The sequence below is a fragment of the Psittacula echo genome, assembly GCF_963264785.1.
Source record: "Psittacula echo genome assembly, chromosome: 2".
NCBI classification, from domain to species: Eukaryota; Metazoa; Chordata; class Aves; order Psittaciformes; family Psittacidae; genus Psittacula; species Psittacula echo.
In genome coordinates this window covers 116,082,366-116,102,807 of record NC_137737.1, presented here as the reverse complement: position 1 = coordinate 116,102,807, position 20,442 = coordinate 116,082,366, and the positions used below count along the sequence as shown (strand labels likewise).

The 20,442-nt window shown below is 40.2% G+C and overlaps 1 protein-coding gene across 1 annotated transcript in view; it reads right to left on the bottom strand.

The window, feature by feature from the left end:
• Positions 1–4,386, bottom strand: part of ASXL3 (ASXL transcriptional regulator 3) — a gene marked incomplete at both ends in the record, with an annotated part of 121,807 nt that extends 117,421 nt beyond the window's left edge. The window contains one exon of the mRNA XM_080611937.1: positions 4,333–4,386. Coding sequence (XP_080468063.1) covers positions 4,333–4,386 — 54 coding nt within the window. The remainder of the gene's footprint in view (positions 1–4,332) is intronic.
• Positions 4,387–20,442: the final 16,056 nt, after the last annotated feature.

Sequence of the window (20,442 nt, the reverse complement as noted above, 5' to 3'; positions counted from 1 at the left end):
TTATGACATGAAATTATTAAGAGACAGAATTTGCTATTTTGTGACTTTCAGCAAGTTTAAAAGCAGCTGAAACTAAACCGATACAAGTTTCTTCAAGTGAAAGGAATCATTACAAATTGCTTAAACTACTCAAGTGTTTTACCTTTGTATTTAATTTTTATGAGTTCCATGTGTGACCAGAAAACTACAATATGGTTTCATCAAATGAGGATCAACTGAAAGACAGAGGAAAGACAGGATGTTTCTCCTCCTTCCTTTAAAGATTTTCTTTTGTTCTCATTTTTTTTAGTGCATCTCATTGTACTTAAGTGTATTTCTATCTTTGTCTATCAGACACAGAAAGAAATAAAATGGCATGGAGATAACGCCCAGGTCATACATAAGCACTGCTCTAGTCTGATACAAAGTAAAAAATGAGTTGACATATTGAGTCCACATCAAAGATATGCCCTTTGGCAAGTTGTAAAAACAGGTTGCAATTTTGTCCATAAAAATGCGTGTTCTACAAAATGGATTCTGTAACATGAACTGTTAGTGGTATGCCACCATTCCATTGATCCTGCACATGTGTTCATCTCTCAGGAATGCTTGTAAGCTGGGCTATGCCTTGCCCTAAGATAAGCAGGCTTGCATGAGGGAAAAAGCAGTGTATTGTAGACAGAAAGATTCAACTCTGCAGGAGACGTCTTCCACAAAATGCAAGTTTCAATACAGGACATGCCAGTGGCTCCTGCTTTACTGCCTGTAACACATACATGGTGTTTACAGTGAGAGCTGAATATAATGAGAGTCCTTTCCTGCTTATGTTTTAAAAATTTAGGGAACAGCTTGAAAAAAACCCGCCTTGCAGGAACTTCAGTTTTCAAAGACCCTTTAATCAAATACCAAAACACAGTAAAGGTACCGCTGAATGTCAGTTTGGAGCCTCGCCACTTAAGACTTACACATTATAATGTATTTTAAGACTGTCATGTAATATATTTTTCTAAAGTACTTCTGCTTCTTTCATTCTGAATGTGGGAAATGGAGAGCTGTGTAATGATTTCAGGCTTGAGTCCAGTTTTTGTACTCCTTTTTATCTGTAACTACTACATGGTGCATTATGAGTTTCAATATAGACTGAATATAGAGACATGACCATAGCCATTTCTCTCATAATTACTGTGAGAGAAATAGTAATAGAGAGTGAATGAGGCAAAAGTGTAGCCACAAAGATGATTTTATGACTATGAAACAGAACCACTATGAAGATGCTGTTGTACCATAACTGCCTCTCCCACAGATTTTCTGAACAGCTTTGAGTAAGGTACTTAATCTTTCCATGCCTCAACTCTGCATGGGTAAAGCAGAGGTCAAAATACTTAACTTCACAGGCATGTTATAACTATAGAAACATTTGCATTTGGGAAGCTACTGGGTGTTGCTAATAATAGCTATGTATGTACGACTGAAGCATAAAAGGAAAATAAATTTTTGCACTGAGTTTGAAAGGTGTATAGAAAATCAAGTAGCACACATCAAACAAAGAAAACAGAATGAAAAATCAGCAGCTCTAGTGAATGAACTTGAAGTACTTGAGGAAATTAGCATGCACGTATGTCCTTTAAAGTCTAGATTGTAATATACAGACATGCATACCAGAGTGAAAAAGCTAGCAATGTTACCTCTGTCATTACTTACTTTTTAGCACTTCACTTTGAAAGCCCAGTATTGTTGTAATGCAAGGGCTTTTGTAAAAAATTTAACACATAAATATCCATACATTTGGTGTGTTATTCATTCAACCTCCCATTCCTAAAATAATTCAGCAGCATACAATTTTACAACATATCGATTTAGGAAACTCATAACCTTTTTTTTTTTTTTTTTTTTTTTTTCCTTGTGAGTAGGTATCAATCACTTCATTGTTTACTTGCCTTTGGAAAGAAATTGATTTAATCAAACCTTGCAGTAATACATTATTGATGTACCCCAAGAAAACAAAGTCATAAGAAACCATCATGGTCCTAATATAAAACACTGTAAGGAGTGGCAGTTCTGGCTTCAGTCTTTCATTGTGATTTGCAAACATATGCCACTATACATGTAAAGCCTGGTGCAAGACTGTAGTTGGTCTGAGCAGCACTATGTATCATTCACCTAATGGACAACTTGAGACAAGTTCTCCACAACTTGGCAACCCCAGGAGGCTGGACAAAACCAGTGTGGACCATGTATATCTCCACCACTTGTATACAGCAGTGTATGATTTTTACTCAGTTTTAGCAAATCATGACCCTTCTGGGGGGAGCATTAGGTGATACAACATCATGATAAAAGTCTTGGCCCTTCTCCTCAGCACTGGCTCAGCCTTGTTCTCCAGAGGCTTTAAACTTTTCCATATATTGGATCACATGGGAATAGCAATTTTACTCGATACACAATAAAATTCCTTCATGCACATCTCTCAAACAAAATATATAGTGGCAACTGCATTAGCAACTTGAAAGAGTAAAGTTAGAACAGCATTTGATGTATTTTATAGACTCTTGAATATATGTTACCAGTTTAAAGCACAGAGAAAGTAGTACAGTAGCAACACTCACTGACAAAATTATTACGGCAAAGGTGACAGTTAAACTTCTGTTACAATTGTGAGAAATTAGAGGACAGTAGCGACACTGTATCAGAACATCGTTGCAAAAGCTGCAGTGTTACAAAATGCTGTAGGATGTACAATGAGCCATATCAGAATTTAGCACTGACCAAGCATATGAGAATACCTTGGTACAGCTTACAGAGACATCTATAGATAGTGTCCATCTAATACCTTAGAATTATTTACATAGGAGAGAGAGAGAGAGAGGCTGAACTTCCTATGCAGGAACAAGGTGAAATTTCATACAAAGTGAAAACATTTTTACAAAAAAATGTGCTTCACTACTAAACAAGCAATAGGAATAAGAGATGACTATCCATTACCAAAACCAGATGCACAGACATGTCACTTAAGCAATTAAATCTGTATCAGTGAGAAATAACAGATAAAGTTGGTGTAGACAAAAAAAGGAATATAATCAGCAGCCTATCCTTCCATCTTTGTCATCTTTCTACGCACCCAGCTGAAGCTGAACCAGACCCAACTTTGCAGAAGACACACATACAAATGCATACAACCATATATGATGCACTGTGTGTAAGTATTTGTTGTAAAATTCCTAGGATGGAGTGAACCTGTACATACTTCAAAACTGAAAAACAACATAAACAATGCGTGCTATCACACTTAGCAAACAATAATACAGAATCATGAAAACAGATACAGTAGTGTAAGGGAGACAGTTTCTTAATGAAGTGGGAATGGGCTAGGTCTCCAGAGCCACGGAGCCTTTCCAGAAGTGCGTCCGACTGCCCTGGATATTTCCCTGCACAGTGGGGGAAGCAGAGGGGGTGAAGGGAAATCCCAGGACAGAGTTCTCTCTAACGTCCTCACCCCTCACCCCGGTCCTCCTGTCAGCACTCATGGGATGATAAAAAGCAATTCGCGGGTATCTCACTTTTCCCTAGCACTAAAATGAGGGATTTTCGTGGGATGTCTGATGCGTAAACTTGGAGAGATAGAAACAACCCCTGGCTATCTACACACAGTCATGCAAAAGAAAAAAAGAATATAGGTATTTCCTCACACATACACCGCGGAAGGAACGTAGCTATTTCTCCTCTCCAGGCGGGGACGGGAGCGGGGCAAAGGGCTGCTGGTACCGCCAGCCCGGGCTCACCAGCACTGCGAGCGGGCTGCCCCGGCACCGCTGGGGCGAGGGGGGGGACCCCCTCACCAACACCACACACGGGCTCTCACCCTCACCCCGGGGCACCCCGGCCTCTCCCTTCACACACACGCACGCACGCACACACACACACGAACTCGCACGAGCTCCGTCGAGCCCACACACCCGCTCCCGCACAGGCGCTTCCTCACACTCAGGGGCACTCCCTTATACACTCACTCCTTCGCGCTCCCTCACATACACACACACACACACATACACATGCATACATGCATACACACGCGCTCTTTCCGCTCATTCTCCCTCTCACAGAGTTCCCTCTCGCGCGCGCACGCACACACACATGCACACACACACACATACACACACACGCGTACATACATACACTCTCCCTCAGGCTTCCTCTCACACTCTCTCTCGTTCTCTCTCTCCTCCCTCCTTCCCTCACACGCACGCTCGCCCCAACCGCCGGCAACAAAGCGGCGGGCAGCGCGCAGGGCTGGCGGCGCACGCACACTCACACACTCACTCACTTATACACACACAATGCTGCCGCGGCACCTACCAGGCGGGCAGCCTCGGCCCAGGTGCGGTCCTTCTTCTTCCTCTTGTCTTTCATGTTTGCATCTCATTGAGGTGGTTCTCGGGGGGGGGGGGGGGGGGCGGGGGGGGAGGGAGGGAGGGGAGCGGGGAGAGGGCGGACCAGGGAAAACTGACGGGCGGGAGGGGGGGCCCGGAGGGGTTCCGCACGGACAATGATACGGTGACACCGAGCACTGGAGCCCCCGGGGCGGGAGGGGCGGGAGAAGAGGAACAGGAGGAGGAGAAGGAGGAGGAGGGGAGAGGGGGCCGGGCCGGCTCGGCTCCCCGCAGCGGCGGCGGCACAGCTGACAGCTTGAGGGATGCTCCGCTACGCTCACAACAATGCACTATGACGTCACGCGGGGGAATGGCGCCCGCACCAAACATCCCCGCGGCGGAGCAGCCCGCCCGAGAGCGCTCCCAACGCCAAGCCTCGCGAGAGCGGCCGCGGCGCCTCTCTGTCCTGGGCCGGGGGGCAGCGGCGGGCGGGGGCAGCTCAGGGAGGGGAGCGGTGGTGCCGCACTACAGCTCCCGTGGTGCTGCGCGGCAGGCAGGCGGGCGGGGGGGCGGCTCCCCGGGGACGCGGCGCTGAGGGCGCTGGCGGGGCGGGGCGGGTGTCTATCGTTAGTGGTCGTGGCGCCAGTTGGGCACCTTCTCGACCCCCAGCTCTCGCGGTTCTCTCTGTTTCACTTCGAAACCCTTTACTTACGGCTGGGACAGCCCGCGGACTCGGCGGGGCCGGGCCGGGCTGGGCCGCGGTGAGCGGGGTGCCGTGGGGCCGGTGTCGTGCCTGTCTCCTCGGCGGTTTCCTCCTTGCTTCGTTTGGAGCGGCGTGCCGAAGTCTGACAGACCGACCACTGTCCGAATAGGTGCCGGCTCGGAGAGATCCCACGTTAGCGTTTCGGCTCCTGTTGCTGGAGCAGGAAAGAACATCTTCGTGTGCCAGTGTAAACAAAGGAGTTGATGTGCTGCGCTCATAAAACTGACGAGGGATGTGTTCTCTTCTTGGATGACCTCGGATTAAGATACACACGAAATGCGAATCAAAAGATTTAGCACACCTTCCTAAGTTGCAGGATATTATGGTTTCTTCCCCAGTTTCTTCCTCTCCACCTAATATTAAACTATATTTGCAATACTATTGAAATACGTTTGGTATTCGTTGTTCAGACTGAAACGAGTTACAAATTATTCAGGCTTTTGTGTACCCATCTGTTCAGCCCCTGCTCCCTCCTTCGTCTCTCTCCCAGCAGCACCCCTGTTCTGCCTTGCTGCCTTGCCTTTTGTAACTTAAACCTTACTTGCCCACAAAGGTACGATTTAATGGAGTGGAAAAAAAAAAATCACTCACAGCAACCACAATGCACAGGCTGTTTTATCTAGAAAAGGACCAGGCAGCCCCGAAGGAAGCAAAAGTGGTGACTTGGTAGTATTCCTAAAACAATTTTGAGTGCTCAGACGGTGTAGAGTGTTAACAGCTGCAGACTCATTTTGGTCTTCCTCCTCACCTTTCTGTTCCCATTGGAAATGGTACATGGAAGATAGTTCTTTGCCATGACACCTTTCCAGATTTCCTAAGTCATTTCGCCTTAAAATAAAAACAAGAATGAAAATTATGTTAAAACAGCTGTTTCTAAATTTAGTTTTGATTCCAGAGTATATAGTTTTGATCAGACAGTTTGAATATGCCTTCAAAATTGTCTTGAGAAAATACGTTGTTGCAGTTGGAATGTTTTAGGTTCAACAGTTAGGTTGTGTAAAAATTTTTGCAATCATCCAGTTGTTGAAACAGCTATATATTCATTTGTGACTTACTGAATGCCATCTTTGTCACCTTAGTAACATTTGGAAAGGAAATGATTGCTACTAGTATTACTTATTTGTCTGTGTTTCTTTGACTTTGTTTTCTGCCTCTTATCTCCTACTTCCTTTTTCTCCCTTTTGCACTTCCTCACCTTTAGTAACTGTCTAGTCCTCCACTATACAGGCTTTGTTAATGTCTCACACCCCAAGCTAAAAGCCTACATCTGCAGTAATTAAGTACCTCATTAAAACTGCCTTTGACACACCTTCATTGTTTTCAGTATTGGAAGGACAACAAAACACAAAAGCATAGGCAGGTTTGTCAGTAACTCCCATCATAAGTGGCTAGTTTAATACTGAAAAATGTTCTGCATCAGTTCGCCATCTGTTCACAGGTAGATGATGATCCAGTTGCTTCATGTACGTAACATGAACTGAACTTCCATTATTCAGGAGAGCTCTGATGTTGTGGCATTGATGTGCTGGACAGAGGAGGACATTTGTCAGGTAAAAGAAATTCCATGACTTTGTAAGATAATCTGACTTTGTGAATTTTTTTATTTTTTTTTTTTTTTTTTTTTGTTGGTTTCTACTATTGCCTGTTGCAGTCAGTATGAGGCTTTTATTTGGTATTTCTATGAAATAGAAATCTCAGCCTGGAATAATCTTTTTAGTATTACATTCTTTCTGTTCACCTAGTGGAGTGTCTATGCTGTCATTTCATTCTCTTGCATAACTCCTACAAAGTCCAGGTGCTGCCAAGTTCCTTCTGTTCACTTGCAAATGGTTGGAAAACCTATACCTACAGTTAATGGTACTGACTTTGCTGGAGAAGGCAAACCAAAAGAAAGCCACTTATGCTCGGCACTGTATCAGAACAGAGAGACGGTGTGCATTCTCCATCCTTTCATGGTGGAAAGAAGAAGAATATGCTCCTGAAATTAAGTATTTCTTACTGCAATTAATGTCGTGGCTGAATCCAGTAAGCACTGCCAGCATACACAGAAACCAAATGACTCAACAACATCACACTGCTGCTTTAAGGGACTTAAAAATCAAGTGCAAGTCTAGAGGCACAGCAGGAAAAGGTCAAGTTTAGCTTATGGAAGAAAGCTTTTCCTATTGATTATAGATAGTACTTACCTCATGAATTGGACCTGACACTACAAGAGATTGTACCCATTGCTTCTCTAACTGAATTGGCAATAGGAAAATTGAGAAATGGTGAACTGCATTCAAACTGCAGCCACTAGAACGATGCATACTACAGCATACGTAACACATGAATGTGTGTGTGCATATGTGTGTGAGTAAATATGCTACCGCTGTCTTCACAGCACTTTGTAATCCATACTGGATAACCTGTAAATACTGCAGAAAGATGTTATATTAAAATATATAATGAATTTCTACCTAAGCAATGTTTATGTGGCATTACAGTGCCAAATGTACAGTTTTGACTGTGGATGAAAGCAGTTGTTTATTAGGGATGAAGTTTTCTTGCATCACAACAGTCGTATGTTACTAAAATAACACTGGACACTGGTTCCTGAGCTTCAGTACTCTGAATGCATTTGCCTGCTATGCTACAGAAGTTTGACACTTGATGTTATACCATGAGCTACATGAAGAGCGCTGTTCTTGTTTCCTGCATAGAAAACTCACTTTTGATACATACGGGTAGGGTTTTTGGTTTTGTTTTTTGTTTGTTTGTTTGTGGGGTTTTTTTGGTTTTTATTTTTTGTTAGTTTATTTGGTTTTTGGTTTTTTTGTGTAATCCTGTTAAGCAGAAATTTGGGAACCACACTACATATGCAAGTGTGTATGTGTATGTACATATATGTGGATTGCTTCAATATAACAGAACCCTACTGCAATACAAACTCCAGTTTCAGCTCTTACAAAATAAATAGTATCAGCTATTACGTGGAAATGTTTACTCATAGCATGACAATTTGATCTAAAGTGCTGTTTTTGCAATGAAGATTATATTCCCTACAACTGAATGAGAGATGCTGTTACAAGATAATTAAAAAAAAAAAAAAAAAGCCCAAAATTGTACTGATGAAACACTGCATTTTCTGAATTAGTTTCAGCACACTGTTGACAAAATGCAAACCAGAATATTGGTTTTGTGTAGACTTAGGGAAGCCAGACAAAGCCATTGAGATTGACAGTTAACCATTTACAGATACTGATGCCATTGTTGCAGAATATGTTTTCTACTCTTGATTTAAAGAATGCATATTGCCAAGTGTCCAGACAACTTGAGTTTCACAGCATTTATTACACTTAACGGAACTTTTCTGTTTTGATCGTAAGCCATATGGACCTGAATCAACACCCAGAGCTTTTCAAATATGTTAATAATTCTTAATAACAAGCCTGAAATCTAGTATTATCTGGATGATGTTAGTGTATTTGGAAAACCTCCTGAAGCTGGCAGAAAAGAAAAACCCTACAGGCTGTATTTCAACATGTCAATACAGGAGGGCTGAAGCTGAGTTTTGCTAAATACTAAATCAGATGCAGAGAGTAGTCTTTTCTTGAGCAGGTCATCTCTCCACTGGGCCTGGAAAAGGTCATAGAACATGTAGAAGAGCTCACCCTTTCCAGAAAAAATTAAAAATAATTGCAAACGTATTTTTCAGGTCTCAAAGTGTACATTATCTATTCCTTCCTATGAAACGCTTGCAGAACTATTAACAACAATACATTGTAAAATCTAAAATTTACCCAACAAAGCAAATTTTCAGACAATGAAAGCTTTGACTTCAGTGTTCACCACAATTGTCATTACTTTTGTCTCAGATCAGGAATGGTCAAATGCTATAAATGCAAGGCTACTTCCTTTACTCCCTCCCAGCCCTCTGGAAGCCAGATAAACACTCAGGTCTTTATTATGGCATTGCAGTTGACCTAATAAACCTGATTGCAGCTGACTTGAGGTCCACTCTGCCTTCCCAACAGCTGTTAGAAAGATCTTGGGTGATACCCCCAGTGTGGAGAGCTTACCAAGCAGTTGCCTTTGAGTCGAACTGCGTCCAGGCAGCACTCCCTCAACCATGCTGGCAATCACTTTTTCATGCTAGGAATATGGAGCCACTTTTCCCCAAATCTTCTCTATGAGAAGACCATTGTGTTTGAACCACGAACAGTTAGTTTATAAGATACTGTAAAACTGTTGGAAAGAAAACATTTCATTGTGCATATACTACAGAAGAGTAGGGAACCTGTCTCTGAGGCGTTGCACTCCAACTGCTTACAGAGCACACCTCCTGGCAGTTGTGTTAACGACAGGAAGACTCAGAGGAGCAGGAACTGTCTGCAGATGGCTAGCAAGATTACTTTCATTTTTACATGACACAGTTTAGTCAAACCAAAACCACAGCAGCTCACAGTTTATCTCGTCTGCAGTTTTTTAGATGCTTATCTACCTGATTATATGGAAGTTGCTGTATGGATTATAAATATGTTTGCTACAATTACAGGAGAAAAATTTAAAGTTGTTTGCTTGTACTGTCTGATTTAACAGAAATAACATATCTTCCTGTCTAGAAGGTGATTCAGGAATTCCAAGTGCATGGATGCTATTCCAATACCACATTTCAGCCTACAGAATGAGCTTCACCCACAAGATAGATATGTAATAAAATGTCACTTCACATTATATGGACTTTTAGGGAATTTTAAGATGTGACCAGCAGGTCAAGGAAGGTGATTCTTCTCCTCTCCTCTGCTCTCGTGAAGCCCCATTAGGAGTGCTGCATTCAGCTCTGGGGCCTCCAACACATGAGGGACTTGCACCTGCTGGAGTGACTCCAGAGGAATGCTATGAAGAGGATCGGGGGCTGGAGCACTTGTGCTGTGAAGACAGGCTGAGGGCTAGGTTTGTTCAGCCTGGAGAAGAGAAAGCTCCAGGGAAACTTTATAGCAGCCTTCCAATACCTAAAGGGGACGTCTGAGAAATTTGGAGAGGGACTTTTTACAAGGGCATGTAGTGACAGAACAACAGGAAATGGCTTTAGAGTAGAGAGGATAGATTTAGATTAGATATAAGGAAGAAGTTCTTCACTGTGAGGGTGACTAGAACAGGTTGCCCAGAGAAGCTGTGGCTGCCCCATCCCTGGCAGTGTTCAAGGCCAGGTTGGATGGGGCTTTGAGCAACCTGGTCTAGTGGGAGGTGTCCCTGCCCATGGCAGGGGGTTGGAACTGGGGGAGCTTTAAGGTCCTTTCTAACCCAAACTATTCCATGATTCTGTGATTCTATGAATTGTGAAGGTGTCACAGAGGAATTACAAGCAAAATTCATACATCATGTTCATGGTATGTCTGAAGTTGTCACAACAAACCAGCAATTACTGAACAAGTACTGGTGGCCAGAACTCATTATGAAGAACTGAAGCTTGACATTAAAATCACTTACCACAATTAAGACAAGTGACTCATGCAGTACCATTACAGCCTACCCCTTACAATCTTTTTCTCCATGAATGACTGACATTACAGCCCCTTTGGGTAGTTACTCTAGCTGTCTAGCTATCTTTCTGTGATAGATGGCATCATAAAATGACCAAACGGAGCATTTACATTGTATGACATCTGCTGCTATAATCACTTTCTTGTCTGTTTTCAGCCAAGAATGAAAGCTGTAAGAATGGGTACCATTTAACTTCTTACAATGTTCATTTTTTTTTCCCTGGGAATATATATAAAAGGTTATCAAGTTTCCTTAAAGCCGATGAAGAACTAGAATGTTAAGGAGCATTTTTAAAGAGGCTTCACAGCTAATGTGGAAAAAGAAAACAAAAACAAACAAACAAACAAACAAAAAAAAAACAAAACAAACCAAAACAAAACAAAAAAAACTTGGAAGACCTTCTGAGTGGACTAATTACAAATTTAAGGAGTAACATATCATGTAATCACATAAATCATTTCCTGAAGTAATGCCTGGAGAGCTACACACACTGAGTTAAATGTTGCTAGATTCAGAATCTATAAACCTGCTGTAGTAGCACAGACACAAAACACACAGTCCAACACTGTGAAAACTAATAAAGATCATTGTTGCACTACAGATCTGCAATTCAAATTTGGCTTTGTAAGTGCAAAGCCTTCTGAAAAGGGAAGTCAGTTTATGTTTTCTCTCAAGCTCTTTGGAGCAAAAGGACTATGTACATATAAACTGCCTTTAGGATAAGTGCACACCTGCTTGCACCTGCTTGCCAAAGGCAACTTAGAAATATTTCAAATTGTTTCTGCATAGTATATTGCTTTCCCTTAGCTTCTCTGCGTTACAAGACAAATGAACAATATAGTCTGGTCAGCCACCTGCTAGCTGCAGATAACTGTCTGCACACCTCAGAAAGTTTTAGACAGTAGCAAAATATAGCACAGAGATGAAATGCGAGGTTATTAGCACCACAGACTTCCTAAAAAGACTACAGTTGATGCAGTATGGGTGGAAAACGGCAGAGGGCATTTCTCAGGTGCGTTGATGCGGAAAAACAAATTCAGTGTAGGGACTCTCTGTGTGTTTAGTCTAGGCTCTTCCTGCAGACGTGGTGGCGGCTTTTCTCCTTTGCTGCTCCTTTATGGCTGTGGAAGCAATCAGCAGTTATATCACACAACATATGATATGTTGGCACAGGTCAATAAACAGCTCTGGTTCAGGTGTATTATATTACATTTCTCTATTTGAGCTGTGCTGACTGCAGGAACAATTACCATCTTCTTTCCAGAAGTTAGCAGAGGAATCTACACATGCTTGGGGCAACTCTGCTGATTAAAGCCCTGTCTCTGCAAGAGACCTGGTACTCACCAATACTTGTAGCATTAGTGCCATTTTACCTAATGACTTGTATTCACTATTTAAATTTAAATATTATAAAAGCCAAATAAAGACCAAATAACATAGTTATGAAAAAACTACAGTTATTATCAGTAAAAATGTATGTGTTGTAATCTGGGACAGGGACTGATCTTTGTGAGTGTGATTGAAGTGTGGTAACCACAACAAACACTGGTCTGTAGGCATTACAACAACAACAATATATATGTCTAAGTTAAAATTATGCACATTCAACTTACATATCCTTTTTAAACTGTTAAAACTGTTAAGACCTTAGACCCACTGTAGGAGAGGATCAGATTCGAGATTATTTTAGGAGCCTGAGTGTGCACAAGTGCATGGGACCTGATGCAATCTATCCGTGGATCCTGAGTGAGCTGGTGAATGAAGTTGCTGAGCCACTGTCCATCATATTTGAAAAATCATGGCAGACAGGTGAAGTTCCCAATGACTGGAAAAAGAGAAATACTGGAAAGGGTACTGTGGCGTATTGAAGACCGACTCCAGTTCTGGTGAAATCTGAAGACCTTTATTTCAGGTCTCCCTGTTATAGTCTACTAAGTGCTAAGTAGTAACTTTCTGCTCTTTTACTCCCTTATCATCCCGATTTATCAAAACTAATAAGGGTTACAAATATTCACATTGTTTGATCTGTCTTTGAGATGCACATCCTGCTTTATCTTGCAAACTGTCTGCTTTGTTTTGCAAACCAATCTTTACCCTTCATTGTTCTCTTTACAGTTCCCAAGGCTTAGGCTGGACCAGGGCATTAATACCTGATGTTTTCTTTACCATTCCCAGGGCTTAAGCCAGACCAGGGCGATGACGCCTGGATCCATTTTGTTAACTATTTCTATCCCGTCACCCACAGGGGACTGGAACTAGATGAGGTCCCTTCCAACCCAAATCATTTTATGTTTGCAATTTTATGTATTTTTTTTTTATGTGTGGTTCTATGAAATAATAAGTTTAAAAATTCTATGAATATCACTCAAGAAACCCTGAGTCTTAATTAAAAAAAATATACTAGTCAGAACAATGAGGTTAAAAAATTTAATATGAGGGTGTTTGGTGCTTGATTTCTTCAATGGCTCTTCTGTCTTGTCATCAGCTACCTTCTGCTATATATCTCAGATAAACTTACATCTACACTAGGACAATCCTATTCCTACTAACTATACTCCAGCCATTCAACCACAGATCACTTATGCTCAGACCTTTAAGAAATAAGGAAAATTAATATTTGGCACCACCTTTTACATTTTGTAAGAATGATCTTCCCACTATAGCTAAGAAGTAAAACTTTCATTTCTATTCATATATACAGCTCATTGTGCTCATTATAGGCTACAAAACCAAATTAAAATATAATATCAATACTGATGTCATATGACATGAGCATATGACACATCACAATTTAGTTGGCATGTATTGGCCCAATGGTATTTCAAAATTTAAAGCAAAATGAAGTCTAAGTTCCTTACTATTCCCAGAACTATACCTTTTTCAGTCTAAAGTATGTGAGTAGCCCATTGAAGTTCATGAGACTGGTTGTGTTTAGGAAATATTTAAACACTAGTAGACCCAGGTGTCCAGCATGACAGCAGGTGTACTGGAAACTATTTGGCTGGATTGCTAAGGGCACATGGAGGAGACATATACTTTTTTTAGCAGAGCCTGTTGCGACAGGATGAAGGGTAATGGTTTCAAACTAAAAGAGGGGACGTTTAGGCTGGATTTTAGGAAAAAATTCTTCACAATGAGGATGGTAAAATACTGGAACAGGTAGCCCAGAGAGGTGGTAAATGTCTCACTATTGGAGACTTTCAAGGCCAGGTGGATGTGGCTCTGGGCAACCTAGATGATCTAAATAAAGATGTCCCTGCTCATTGCAGGGAGGTTGGACTAGATGACCTTTGAAGGTCACTTCTAACACGAACTATTCTATGATTCTGTGATTCTACATCTGGATCTGCTGCTTTTTTTAAGTAAGTTATTAAAAATGAAAAGTGAGTGCGATGCTTTTCTAAGTATGCCTAACAGATCTTGTAATAACATAGAGGGATAACTTAAAGAAATTAATTTTTGAGTTCTTTAATCTCCAGCCATTTTTAAAATGCATCCTTAAAAAAAATATGAGTTTAGAAAGTTAATCCTGGCTTAACAGAATTATTTTTAAATAACAATTTAAAAATAAATTAAACACATACTCAGCTGAATTTGTTTGTTCTTCTAGAAGAATTATCACCTATGGATGTTCATTGTCAGTACTGCAAGTTACCTGCATAAGTACACTGGGTTTTATGTGCCTATTGTGAAGTTTATGGATTGGAAACACTTTCACCAAATTATGACAAGTTACAGGAAGGCTAATTTGGAAAATTTAAGGATTTGCATGGCAGATGACTCCTCTTTTTAGAGCCTGAGGTTAGGGCAGGGACAGGAAGTAAAGGTTACAAGGCAGATTATAGGTAAGTGTGCAATTCATAATAAAGGTTTGTGGACTGTGAGCTTTTTAGATCAATCACTTCAAATAGCTGGCTTTTAGGGTATACTCAACAATAATAAGGAAATTATTTTGGGAAATGAATTAATCTAACACATGATATTAACAGGAGAATATCAGTTCTGATCAGCTGCTTTTATAGCTGAGTTGGTCTACTCAATTTGCATTTAAGAGAGAATTAAAATAGTCTTAGAATTTTCTGCATTCATCTTACTAAAATTTATGAAAAAGGAAAGAAAATAGTTATGCATAATTACTGAAAATGGATGCAAAAGAATGATATGCTGCATGCACAGCATCTATCCTGCCTTTATGAAGGCCAGCTATTTACATACACGTGGGAGAAATAACCAAAAATAAGACTTCTTATATAAAAAGGAGAAATTGCCTTTTTTTTTTGATGTAAAAAATCTTAATTGGTTATTTATAAAAAAAAAGTGATGTGTAAAAGGACTGCATTATAAGCAATTTTTCAGAGCATAAGATAATGTTCTATATTAATGTCCTGGTTTTAGCTGGGGTGGAGTTAATTTTTCTTCCTAGTAGCTGGTGCAGTGCTATATTTTGGTTTTAGTGTGAGAATAATGCTGATAACACACCAATGTTTTAGTTGTTGCTAAGTAATGCTTACCTTGATCAAGGACTTTACAGTCTCTCATGCTCTGTCAGGGAGGAGGGGCACAAGAAGCCAGGAGGAAGTAGAGCCAGGGCACCTGCTCTGAACTAGCCAAAGGGGTATTCCATACCACAGCACGTCACATAAACTGGGGGGAGCTGGCCAGGAGGACTGACCACTGCGCAGGGATGGGCTGGGCATTGATCAGCATGTGGTTATCAACTGTATTGAGAATCACTTGTCTTTCTTGGGGCTTTATTCCTCTCTCTCTATTTTCTCTTATTGTTATTATTATGTTGTTGTTATGTTTAATTTATTTGAATTATGAAGCTGTTCTTATCTCAAACCATGGGATTTTACCTTTTTTTTCAATTCTCTTCCCAGTCCCACTGGGGCTGGGAGGGGAGTGAGCAAGTTGCTGGCTGGGGTTAAATCACAACAATTAATAAGCATTGTGGGAATGAAAGCATCACTTACACTGATCTAGATATAATGATATTTCAGGTAGATAAATTGGAGTGATACAGTTTAGCAGCAAAAGGCATACTGTAAAACTTCCTTAAACAGAGCACTACATATGCTAGCTAGATTCTGATATGGAAATTTGTCACTGAGCAAGAGGCAAGCTCACAACCTATATATCATTTACAGGGCTTGCTGCATGACAATATATGTTAGCAGTTATACAATAGAATCCTACAGCAAAAATGCAAAGATGTGTTTTCAAGCTACCACCTGACAGGGATTATTGCTATGTTTCAGCTGATCAGTACTCACTAAGTGGCCCGACCACATATGCTGCAGCTGCATACAGTTGCAGGTCTATTCAGCCTATAATTAAATGTATCCTTGCAATTTCAAACAAAACTTGTTCATTTCAGTTGAAATGTTTTCCATTTTTTTTTTCCAAATCTGTTTTTTTTCAAAAACAAAAGTTTTGGAAAAGTTTTTCAGTTTTCCAAATCTGGAGTAGTCCAAGGTTGCTAAGAAATATACAACACTGTTCCTTTAAATAACTCTTCTGAAGACCAGTTCTGTAGACATTTACATGGAGGAATCATTTAATGCATCCAGAAGGTGATCAAAATATTTTCCTGCTTACAGGCCATAAAAGAGGCTAAGAGACCTGAACTGGGCAGAAATGCCTGAATCCAAAGTCACAAACCCCAGAACTTTTCTCCGAGATTTTCCTTGCTTGGAAATGCATCAAGTCCTGTGGAGCCTGCCTGTTGTGCTTCCCGTTCCATGCATGCTTGCTACCACGCTGCTTCTGTGCATGCCTCCTGTGTGCAGCCACGCAATGCACCTAGAAGTCCACCTGAAAGGTAATAAGCAGAGTATGATAGGACTCCTGGTTACATTTAGTGAAGTACTGAAAGAAAACAGTCTACTTTTAATCGAAGAGTTTAGCAAGGTGCTTAATACTCTACCTCTGAAAAACATGAAATTACTGTCTACTTACTTTAATGCAGTTACACTTTTAAAAAGAACAAATAAGCTAGCTGAAATATACAGATTTTCTTTCATAAGATCGAGTTTCACTCAAAGTTACTCTAGTTTTATTCTTGTGGTTCCCCATTCGATACTGAAACATTTTTTTCTTTTGGCATTTCCTCTGTGGGGAAGAGACTGGAACAAGAGTTTCACGTTCCAGAATAAATGGTTATTCTGGTCTGAACAAGAAAAACTGCGGTCGCTGCAGTCAGGATTGCAAACCAGATTTGGTTTAAAAAGGAAAAAAAGTCATATGTGAAATCCCATAAGGCACAAAAGAAGGATAATGTTCAAATTGAGATGATGCACTATCGCAGAAATTGTACACATAGATCCTGGCTCTGTTCCCTCTTTGAATCCCTGGAAGTCAGTTGTTTCTTCTCTAGCACAGTTCTCTGTCTCTAACTAGAGATATGAATATTTCATTTCTGTCTCCATTTGTCTTCCTTGCTTATTCAAATTGAAAGCTTGTCAGAACAGGGACTGAAAATCTCTTGGTATGTATACATCATGAAATAAAGTGGAAACCTGATCTTGGTTTGGTCTCTCAGGCTACCATATGAAAGAATTCATATATATTTCTATATATATTAAGGCAAATAGCAGTTGTGTGATATTTGAAAAATACAGTTTTCCTTATAGAATTATTACCTCACCTTTTTTTCCATATAGATATCTAGGGTAAGCCAAATGTTGAAATGTGGCATGTGAACAGTCCACTCTGTCAGACTGAGTGGGAGAAAATTGTCAGCTGGCCAATGACAGCAGCTTTCTGCATATTTTGCACAACTGGAACATCAGAAAGCTATGAACCAGCAATGATTTTATCAGACTGCAAAACTGACTGCATTTGGCAATTCTGTACAAGGGAGTTTTCTGCACAGACACAAACATAAGAGTATTGTGCTAGTAGCTGTATATCCTTTCTAAGGAGAATTCTCTTCCTCTATTTTTAAATAAGAAATTTTAAATGTATGGCTGGTTTGTTTTTTGTTTTTTGTTTGTTTTTTTTTTTCTTTTCTGATAATCTCATTTCTGAAGAGTTCAAGACTGAGAACAGTGAGGTGAATTGTCATACCTCTGTTCAGTTTCAAAGGGCCCCTTAAACTCAGATCTCAGCTGTCAAAATTTTGTCACTGAAAACTGCTAAACAAAACATGATAAATATAGACAAATGTTTTAAATTCAGGTGAAGTTGGTCAGATTTAACTTGAAGAAAATTACTTTTCAGAAAGTTACTCTTTACTGGTTAAAATATGAAATACTGGAGAGGCATTCAGACGTAGATTTAGTCATACAAGACTGTGGAGCCAACATGATTTGCCTTACTTATATAACTGCTGCATCTCTGCTTTCCAATAGTGAGACCGAGCAACCTGATTTCAAAGTCTAGAGGTAGGGAATAGACCTACACTATTTTTCATGTGATTTCAGGGAGAGGTACACAACGCTGTTCATGCTGTTTGCTTTGTCCCTAAAAAATACATACACTTTTACTATGCAAAGAGGTGGGGTTTTTTCATCATCAGTGAGAGGCAAAAGGTAAGGCGACCCTTGCCAGATTAAGTGATTTTTTGTGATCAAAAAAAGAGGAATAAAAAAATGTACATATAAAAAGTGATGTATTGACTTTTAGCTGCCATTGTTCCATTTTTCCTAGATTGTTGTTCTTTTAAAATTCAAACTTTCAGTATTCTTTAAACAATTGCAATACTGTTCTATCTGCTACAGCTGGGTATTTCAGCTTTCAGAATACTATTCCACCTGGAACTTACAGGTTTTGACCTTCTTCCCTAAATGCCAAATTTCATTAGCTTCCTGTGTTCAATAATCAACATGGCATATTTTCTTCCATATTGTAACAGTCTCAGTGGGTTCTGTAATAGAGTGATTTAAAATGTAAAAAGATTGAAATGCAGAACAGTTTGTATTTATGCACCTCTATTTATAATTGAGGTGGGCTGACCCTGGCTGGAGGCCGGGTGCCCACCAAAGCTGACCTATCACTCCCCTCCTCACTGAACAGGGGAGAGGTCCTGCCAGGAGCCTGCTCCAGCAGAAGTTTCCCATGGGGTCACAGCCTCCTACAGGCATCCCCCTGCTCCATTGTGGGGTCCCCCCTGGGCTGCAAGTGGATATCTGCTCCACTGTGGACCTCTGTGGGCTGCAGGAGCACAGCCTGCCTCACCATGATCTGCACCATGGACTGTAGGGGAATCTCTGCTCCAGCACCTGGGGCATCTCCTCCGCTCCTTCTGCACTGATCTTGGTGTCTGCAGGGATGTTGCGCTCACATGTTCCCACTCCTCTCTCCAGCTGCAATCACTCCTGCACAGTAACTTTTTCCCCTTCCTAAATCTGTTATCCCAGAGGCACTACCACAACTGCTGATGGGCTCAGCCTTGGCCAGCAGGTCCAACTTGCAGCCAGCTGTTATTGGTTCTGTTGGACACAAGGGAAACTTCTGGTAGCTTCTTACAGAAGCCACTCCTGTAGGCCCCCCCGCTATCAAAACCTTGCCATGCAAACACAATAAAGTACTTCAAATAGTTCACTGACATTTTATTTGAAAACGGAGGTTTCTTTTTCCAAATAAATAATTCAGATAATGTATTACATTTTCGTAACTCAGGAATGAAAGTCAGTACTATTCATAGTGCTGTTGACATGCCTTCTAGTAATTTATGGAATAATTATGACCATATTTGGGATACGTCTCTTCCCTACATTTCTGATTTGTCCTCCTTCAATACATCGTGACAATGTTGTTGTAATTCATGTATATTGTACAGACTGAATATATTTAAAGGCAGACAATTTGTTCCAGACAAATACATTAAAAATAGAACACAGCTGTTTGGGGCTCACTTTCTCCATGAGACCTTTAGCATAGACATTGGGTTAGTAATGAAGGAATTTTGCAATTCTACCCTTTATTCTTAGTCCATGAGACCACGAATGATAATTTGTAGTGAATCATTATCAAAATCTGTTTAAGCCTCCAAAGAATTCAGAGGATACATATATGAAGTGCTTTATTTCAGTAAGTGGGCGGTTGGCAGCATTATATATATATATGGAAATAATTCTTCAATAGCTTAGCCAAACTTTATACAAACATCTAGCCTTACCATAATTTTCTCAGATCTTGTTTTTCTCAGTTAAAAGAACTACACAAAGGTATAAACTTATTCCCTTTGCAGTGTTTCTAATAATTCTTCTCATGATTGTATATTACAAGTGGTTTAGTCTTTTAAGAACTGTCATTCATTTTGAAAGAGAAACAATATTTCAAAGAACAACAGAGAACTTTCAAATGACATTAATGAAAATTTAAAAATGGGAAAATAGACTCAAGGGAAAAAAATCAGTCGGAATTTTGCCATTCTCTTCATGAGGCCAGGATTTTTTCCAGCCCCCACTGTATAACCTGGGACTGTTGATTTTATACATCTTGTTTAAATTCATGCTTCTGTAGTTCATAGTTCATGGCTACCACTCCATGAGCCTTTGAATTTGTGAGGGCAACAATATTAACAAGTAAAAAGCACAACTAATGCTTGTCAACACATGTAACATTTTATAAGCCTCCGTGCATATTGATTCATTATCATCTAAAAGCAGAGTTCCATTAGAAGTGACATGGCTATTCACTTTGCAAAAACAGCTTGTTTTAAAAATTTCATTTGAAGGTAACAGATTTGTCATGTTCTCTGAACTGAGTAACTGAAAATGTAATTAATATATCATTATTAGGTTTACTGAAAGTAATAAACTTAATTAGCAGACTCCCTTTTGTTTAAATTGACAATTTTCTTTA